The sequence below is a fragment of the Physeter macrocephalus genome, chromosome 16, assembly GCF_002837175.3.
Source record: "Physeter macrocephalus isolate SW-GA chromosome 16, ASM283717v5, whole genome shotgun sequence".
Lineage (NCBI taxonomy): Eukaryota > Metazoa > Chordata > Mammalia > Artiodactyla > Physeteridae > Physeter > Physeter macrocephalus.
Window position 1 is genome coordinate 45,736,787 of NC_041229.1, and position 9,141 is coordinate 45,745,927.

The 9,141-nt window shown below is 39.5% G+C and overlaps 1 protein-coding gene across 1 annotated transcript; it reads left to right on the forward strand.

The window, feature by feature from the left end:
- The first annotated feature begins 7,054 nt into the window (after positions 1-7,054).
- LOC102982325 (U5 small nuclear ribonucleoprotein 40 kDa protein-like) lies at positions 7,055-8,201 on the forward strand. Its single transcript, XM_055091624.1, is given in 2 exon segments — positions 7,055-7,151; positions 7,154-8,201. Coding segments are annotated over 2 exon segments (1,074 nt in total). The 3' UTR covers positions 8,131-8,201.
- The last annotated feature ends 940 nt before the right edge of the window (positions 8,202-9,141 follow it).

Below are 9,141 nucleotides of genomic sequence, written 5' to 3' on the forward strand. Positions count from 1 at the left end.
TTTTTTTTTTCTCAGATTGCTTTGGCTATTCTCAAGATTGCTTTGGCTATTCAGGATCTTTTGTGTCTCCATACATATTTTAAGATTTTTTGTTCTAGTTATGTAAAAAGAATGCCATTGGTAATCTGATAGGGATTACATTGAATCTGTAGATTGCTTTGGGTAGTATAGTCATTTTCACAATATTGATTCTTCCGATCCAAGAACATGGTATATCTCTCCATCTGTGTCATCTTTGATTTCTTTAATCAGTGTCTTACAGTTTTCTGAATATAGGTCTTTTACCTCCTTAGGTAGCTTTATTCCTAGGTATTTTATTCTTTTTGTTGCAGTGGTGAATGGGATTGTTTCCTTAATTTCTCCTTCTGATCTTTCATTGTTAGTGTATAGGAATGCAAGAGATTTCTGTGCATTAATTTTGTATCCTGCAACTTTAACAAATTCATTGATTAGCTCTAGTAGTTTTCTGGTGGTATCTTTAGGATTATCTATGTATAGTATCATGTCATTTGCAAGCAGTGACAGTTTTACTTCTTCTTTTCCAATTTGTATTCCAATTTGTATTTTCTTTTTCTTCTCTGATTGCTGTGTCTAGGACTTCCAAAACTATGTTGAATAATAGTGGCGAGAGTGGACATCATTGTCTTGTTCCTGATCTTAGAGGAAATGCTTTCAGTTTTTCACCATTGAGAATGATGTTCACTGTGGGTTTGTTGTAGATGGCCTTTATTATGTTGAGGTAGGTTCCCTCTATGCCTACTTTCTGGAGAGTTTTTATCATAAATGGGTGTTGAATTTTGTCAAAAGGTTTTTCTGCATCTATTGAGATGATCATATTGTTTTTATTCTTCAATTTGTTAATATTGTGTGTCACATTGATTGATTTGCATATATTGAAGAATCCTTACATCCCTGGGATAAATCCCACTTGATCATGGTGTATGATCCTGTAATGTGTTGTTGGTTTCTATTTGCTAGTATTTTTTTTTAACATCTTTATTGGAGTATAACTGTTTTACAATAGTGTGTTAGTTTCTCCTTTACAACAAAGTGAATCAGTTATACATATACATATGTTCCCATATCTCTTCCCTCTTGCGTCTCCCTCCCTCCCACCCTCCCTATCCCACCCCTCTCATGGTCACAAAGCACAGAGGTGATCTCCCTGTATTTGCTAGTATTTTGTTGAGAATTTTTGCATCTATATTCATGAGTGATATATGAATCTGTAAGATTTCTGTAAGAAGAAAGCCTTTTCAAAGCAAAGGTAAATTTCAGCCTAGCCCTTATCAGCCTTCTGGTTGATTCCCAGTTAACTGAGGTGAAATGAATGGGGGTTTATTGTTATTGAGCTTTTAAAGCCCTCTGCTTAGATTGGATTACCAAGCAGTTGGGAGGAGGAATGTGTTTTAATGCTCTTATGATCTGAAATCAACAATGGATGGATGACAGACAGCAAGTGAGGTATCACAGGACTGTAGGTCTCCAGGCTGGAAGGATGTTTCCCAAATACTTTACTAACTACTGCACTGATGCAGGGTGGATGCTCCAGCAAGTAGCATTGTTGAAGTAGGGTCTGAGCCCCAACTTCACACTGGGGACATCCTTGTATGTGTCTTTGAATTGAATAGCTTTGAGAACTTCAGTGTTAAGTTAGGACAAGATTACTCCTCCAGGGAGGAGGAGGTCCCCACAGGTAGGGACCTTTCTTATAGTGACATCCCAAGCCTCTTTCAAAGTCCACACTAGGTGTCCCCAGGGGAGGAGGAGTGACTTATCTGTAGAATTTGGGAGATAGAGCTTCACCCAGCTCCTTCTTCTCTTTCCTTTTGGCATTTCCCTACCTGCCTTGGGGAAACTTTCATTGCCCCTTCAGGCTGCAGATTTATCTGGGCTGGCCTCTGGGGTTGGCTTGTGTTTGTTCATGATACCTGTGACTACATAAGTCTATCTAAATCAAGGTAAAATATTAGTGAGCTGACTGCAAACCTTAGCTACTTTCTCCAACTTTTATAAGAAAGAAGCAGATCTCATAGTCGCCATCTCTGTGACTCCACAGCTGTCTCTTATTTATTCTACATATGAGCAAAGAAAAGAAATTTATTTACTAGGTGCCCTTAAGACACTTAAAATTTTAACCACTACAGTGTCTGATACCTACTGCCTTGGCTGGTTGGCACTCTGGAATACGTGTCACTGAAAGTCTAGAGTGGGACCAATTTACCCTCCCCCTGAAACAACCAAAAAATGGACAAAATGTCTGAAAAGATGGTTTTCAAGATACTGGAAATCAGGCAAATAAGAACAGTGCTCCATGAGAGATGGGAAATAAATAAGGTAAAGGCTACAATTACCCCACTCTCTTGACAGAGTTCAATGCAGGGAGAAAGAAAACAGACAGAGCCCCCTGGACTCCTCCCAACATCCTAAGTTGAAGAAATGAAGCTGTAAGTCCAGAAAGACCACAGCAATTGGAGAACAGACTACTAGTGAGGAAAGAATAGTTCAGAGAGAGAACTTTGGAGATCTGAAAATACTTAGATTATTTAGCTAAGTACAGATCAACATATGCATGTGAGGAAACTACCTGAGACTGTGGAAAAATCCACCCAAAAGGATTAGAAGGAACAGTGCCTGACCTTACATGGGCAGTTTGGAAGACTTTGTAAATCATGGGGGGTTGAGTAGAATACCCAAAAAGAGTCTGGTAGTGGGGCATAGTGATCTCTAAACTGAGAACTACTTTAGACCAACCTAATAGATCATAAAAGCAGGACCCAAAAGTATCAAACTATTTCAAAGTAACATAACTGCATCCAGAACAAAACTCATGAAAATTTATAGGGATATAAAGATCTCTAGAACCCAGCAAGGTAAAAATCCATATCTGGCATCTAGTCACACATGCAAACAAACAAGGAAATATAACCCATAATGAGGAGAAAAATCACTCAACAAAAATCCACCCAGAGCTGACATAAATGTTAAAGTTAGCAGTAAAGGAAATTAAAACAGATATTATCATGGTATTCCATATGTTAAAACGTTAACTAGAGACATGGAAGATATTTTTTAAAGTCCCAAATTGTACTTCTAGAATTAAAAACTAAAATGTATAACATGATAAATACACTGGTTGAGATAAATGGCCAATTAAACAATGCAGAAGAGAAGACTAGTAACTTGATGACATAGTGATAGAAACTCTCCAAAATGAATCACAGAAAGAGAATGTGTAGGAGGGGAAAGAGAAGGAAGAGGTAGAGAAGGGAAAGGAGGAAGAGGAGAAGGAGAGGAGAGGAAAGCATCAGGAGTCCTAAATCACAAATGAATGGATCCCTCAAATGTTGGAGGGTGCAGATATTTGAAGAATAATGGGCAAAGTTTTTCTTTATTTGATGAAAACTATAAAGCTATAGAGCCAAGAAGTTTAATGAATCCCAAGTACAAGAAACATGAAGAAAACTATACCAAGTATAGTATACAAGTTTCATGTAAACAGGAATAAAGACAAGAATGTCAGCAGATTTCTTGTTGGAAACAACACATGTATGAAAAGAGTGCAGCAACATTATTAAAAGACAAAAGGAAAATACTGTTAACTTAGACTTCTAAACCCAGAAAAATATCTTTTACAAATGAAGGTGAAATTAAGAATATTTCAGACATACAAAAGCTGCAAGAATTTAACATCAACAGATCTACATGTCAAGAAATGTTAAAGTAAGTCCTTCAGGCAGAAGGAAAATTATACCAGAGGAATATATGAAGCTACATAAAGGAATGAAGAACGCCAGTAAGATCTTTAAAAAGATAATTGATTATTTAAACCAGAGATTAGCAAACGGCAGCCCACAGACCATGCTATGGTCTGAATATCTGTGTCTCCCCCAAAATTCACATGTTGAGATCCTAATGCCCAAAGGTGATGGTATTAGCAGGTGGGGTCTTTGGGAGGTGCTTAGGTCATGAGGGTGGAACCCTCATGAATGGAATTAGTACATTATAAAAGGGGCTCCAGAAAGATCTGTAACCCCTTCTGTCATGTGAAGATAACAACCAGAAGTCTATGACCTGGAAAGGGTCTTCACCTGACAATGCTGGCACCCTGACCTCAGACTTTCAGACTCCAAAACTGTGAGAAATAAATTTCTGTTGTTTATAAGCTGAGTCTTTGGTATTTTGTTATAGCAGCCCAAATGGACTAAGACAGATCAAATCCTTCTTGCTATTTTTAAAATAAAGTGCTATTGGAACACAGTCATGCTTATTCATTCATGTATTATCTATGGCTGTTTTGAGCTACAGTGGTAGTGGTAAATTGTAATAGAGACCATATGGCACACAAAGCCTAAAATATTGACTGTCTCTTTATAGAAAAAGTTTTCCAATCCCTGGTTTAAACAAAAGAAGAAAAAAATGTAGTATGATGTTTATAACATATAACATATAACTTTTATAACATATATAAAAGTGAAATGTGTGCTAAAATAGCACAAAGTTCAGGAGGGAAAAAATGGGAGTATACTGTTGTTAAAGATTCTTCACTATATGCAAAATGGTATATTACTTGAAGGGTATAATAAATTAAAGATGTATGTTATAAATCCTAAAGCAACCACTAAATTAATAAAACAAAGTGTTATAGCTAACAAGCCAACAAAAGATATGAAGTGGAATCATATTCAATTAATCCAAAAGAAGACATGCAAAGAGGAAAAAGGGAAGCAAAGAATAGATGAGACAACAAAGAGCAAGAAGGTATATTTATATCAACCATATCAATACTTACATTAAATGTAAATGGTCTAAATACCCCAATTAAAAAGTAGATATGATCATATTGGATAAAAAGCAAGGTTCGGGCTTCCCTGGTGGCGCAGTGGTTGAGAGTCCGCCTGCCGATGCAGGGGACGCGGGTTCGTGCCCTGGTCCGGGAAGATCCCACATGCCATGGAGAGGCTGGGCCCGTGAGCCATGGCCGCTGAGCCTGCGCCTCCGGAGCCTGTGCTCCGCATCAGGAGAGGCCACAACAGTGAGAGGCCCACGTACCACAAAAAAAAAAAAAAAAAAAAAAAAGCAAGGTTCAACCGCACGCTCCCAAGAGAAACACACTTTAAACATGAAGACACTAATAGACTAAAATAAAGGAATTAAAAATGATACACCATGCTAACAACTAATCAAAGGAAAGCTGGAGTGGCTATATTACATCAGACAAAGGAGATTTCAGAATAAAGACTATTACCAAGGTTAAAGAAGGACACTTTACAATGATAAACAGATTAATTCATACCAACAATATAACCCATCATCATTTTAATTTTTTACCAACCTACTCCCCAGGAAGAAGGGGAACAGTGCATAAATTAAGGAATTAAGATAAAATTGTAGATGTCTTTGCTCTAAAATAATACCTTATCTGTGCTTCCTTCTATGTAAAAGCTGGAAAATTCATTCAGTCAATAAATATTGCACCACTCATAATCTATACCAGATACAAATAGGAGGCAATACTTGATGCATCTCCAGGCGATGAGTCAGTTGTTAAAATATCACTTATACATTAGTCAAAGAAGACTAGAGTGAGCTCTCATACTAGAAACTGAGAAGGCAATCATTCTAGGAATTCAGAATTCCATTGAGTACCCTTAGGACCACCACTTTGCCTTGACTGTCCACAAACTTCTGGCTTTTAAAACTGATAGCACTTAGATTTTGATGTGGGATATATTAATCTCAAATATGTTGAACATATTTTTAAAATATGGATATCTAAGTAATACCAAGATAATCATAGTCTGTTTGGATAGCAACTTTCTCATGGTGGTAGGAAGGATGAAAAAATCTTGACTGGTGTTTGTAGAAGGAAGGAAAGTGTATCCCACAGCATCCATGGACCATTCCTGATATGAGGAATATAAGACAGAAAGAGGATTTTCTTTATCTGAAGTGATAGGCAAAAAAATCTATCCACAGACTCATCTTTCTTAAATATGAAAAGGACAAATTCTGTATTATCACTATATAATGTATTCAATCACATTTCTGTTTCTGAGAGCAGATGAAAAGTGGGATGCCTGGGATTCTAAATTAATTCCTTTTATTCCTTTTCAAGACACAGCTTCTGTGCTATAAAATAGTCTCGCTGCTCCCTTCTCATTTCTTATTTATAAGTCAAACTCCTTGTCCTAATCATCTCCATCTCTTCCCCAAAGCTAAACAGTTTCAAAGAAACTGAAGTTTGGCATTTCTTTTGCAAAGTGCCTACTGCTTTACTTCCTTAAATACTCATCTTTTCTTTGGAGTTTAAAAACAAACAAGTAAAGTTATTATATCCAAGGATAACTCCGTATACCTACTGCTGTATCTGATTCTGACTGCTAATCCCATATGGTCATTGAAATAGTCAGAACTCTTTGATTGAAAGTGATAGAAATCCAGCCCAAATTAGTTTATGAAAAAAGGGAAAAGTATTACAACTGCAGAAAGGAAAAGAGTGGCAAGCTTCTCTCTTTCTGTGTGTGTGTGTGTTACTCATCTCTGCTTCTCTCTGTGTTTTGGCTTATTCTTCCCTCTTATATATAGGGTTTTTTTTTCTGCAAGCCTGTGAATACAGCCATAAGCAATCCCAGACTTACTTCCTTCCAGCTAATGGCCAGAAAGCAAGAAAACTTCCTGCCCACCTCTAATTCAAGAGATGCTCAGAAAGAACTCTGATTCCTGTATCCCAAGACTGAGGTGTTATGATTTTCATGACTGATAGCACTTAGATTTTGATGTGGGACATATTAATCTCAAATATGTTCAATATGTTTTTAAAATATAGAAATCTAAGTGATACCAAGATGATGATAATCTGTGGATAATGACATTCTCGTGGTGGTAGGAAAGATGAAAAAAAAACGACTAAAATCACAGAGTTTGGGTGAGGAAGGAGCTATTTAAAATAAGGAAGAGGAAGAAGGAGGAGGAGGAGGAAAAGAAGAAGGGGAAGATAAAGAGGGGAGTGCGGAAAAGATTAGGACACATAAAACTACCCAATGAGGCCGCCATGATAGAACAGCAAAAGCGAAAGGGCCCAGAGTTGCCGCTGGTCCCAGTCAAGCGGCCGCGGCATGAATTGCTACTGGGAGCGGCGGGGTCGGGCCCAGAGCCGGGCAGCAGCAGGTGGTGCCGGGAGCTTTGCTGCAAGCGGGGCCTCCAAGATGTTCCTCCCTTCAAGCCCCAATCATGCTTCTCTCAGGACATGAAGGGGAAGTGTATTGCTGCAAGTTTCACCCCAATGGATCCACCTTAGCATCTGCAGGATTTGACCGACTGATATTGCTGTGGAATGTCTATGGTGACTGCGATAACTATGCTACATTGAAGGGACACAGTGGACCAGTGATGGAACTGCATTATAACACAGACGGCAGTGTGCTCTTCTCAGCATCCACAGATAAAACTGTGGCGGTGTGGGAGAGTGAAACAGGAGAGAGGGTTAAAAGACTGAAGGGGCACACTTCCTTTGTGAATTCCTGTTATCCGGCCAGGAGGGGTCCCCAGCTTGTCTGCACTGGCAGTGACGACGGTACAGTTAAGCGTTGGGACATCCGTAAGAAAGCAGCGATCCAGACATTTCAGAACACCTATCAAGTGTTAGCTGTGACCTTCAATGACACAAGTGATCAGATTATTTCTGGTGGAATAGATAACGATATCAAGGTCTGGGACCTGCGCCAAAATAAGCTGACCTACACGATGAGAGGCCATGCAGACTCAGTGACTGGCCTGAGTTTAAGCTCTGAAGGCTCTTATCTCTTGTCCAATGCAATGGACAATACAGTGCGGGTCTGGGATGTCCGGCCATTTGCTCCCAAAGAAAGGTGTGTGAAGATATTTCAAGGAAAGGTACACAACTTTGAAAAGAATCTTCTGAGATGTTCTTGGTCACCTGATGGAAGCAAGATAGCAGCTGGCTCAGCCGACAGGTTTGTGTATGTGTGGGATACCACAAGCAGGAGGATTTTGTATAAGCTACCCGGCCATGCTGGCTTCATCAATGAAGTGGCTTTCCACCCCGAGGAACCCATCATTCTCTCAGCATCCAGTGACAAGAGACTATATATGGGAAAGATTCAGTGAAGATATGGAATGGAAGACTCCACAAGGCTGCTTGACCCTGAGACCTCAGACAGCATAAGTGGCATCAAATGATGCCCAAGCCACCATCCTCCCTTCAGATGAAGATCATTACTAGCAAGAAACAAGGAGGAGGTGGCCATATTCCAGCAACCACAAGTATCCCAGTATCCTATTTCATCAGGATGATTAAGGCAACCTTACAGTGGCCTCTTAAAACCACCTGCCAGATTTCAGGGATTGATTTTTTTTTTTTTTTAAGTAAGGTTTCTTCAAAGGGACACACATTGGTTGGTGCATAGTCTCCTGTTTCCTAATTTAGGCTGAAGACAGGGAATGTGACCGAAATTTATTCTTTGGGGATTTTTTTTTAACTCAATAACTTGTGTGATATTTTCTTTCTCTGTTTCTCTGACTCATTTTGTATTAAAAGCCAAATAGATACCTTTTTACAAGAAAAAAAACCCAAAAACTACCCAATGAATAGTTAGAAATCGGGGAACCACCAATGAATAGTTAGAAATCGGGGAACCAGTCTACTACAGTCCTCCATCTTACACTTTTTTTTTTTTTTTTTGGCGGCACGTGGGCCTCTCACTGTTGTGGCCTCTCCCGTTGCGGAGCACAGGCTCGAGATGCTCAGGCTCAGCGGCCATGGCTTACAGGCCCAGCCGCTCCATGGCATGTGGGATCTTCCCGGACCGGGGCATGAACCCGTGTCCCCTGCATCGGCAGGCGGACTCTCAACCACTGCGCCACCAGGGAAGCCCCATCTTACACTTTAGAGTTGCTTATTCAGCTTACAGACCTTTTAACCTGTCATGAAAGGTAACACTAAAATCCTGCCATCAAGTAATGGTAGGTCCAAAGGAAGAGAGTTAAACTACTAGCAGTTTTATTTGAACTACAGATCAGAATTTTCTCTCTAACATTTTTTAAGTTAAAATGATGATAGAGGGGCTTCCCCGGTGGCGCAGTGGTTGCGAGTCCGCCTGCCGATGCAGGGGACAAGGG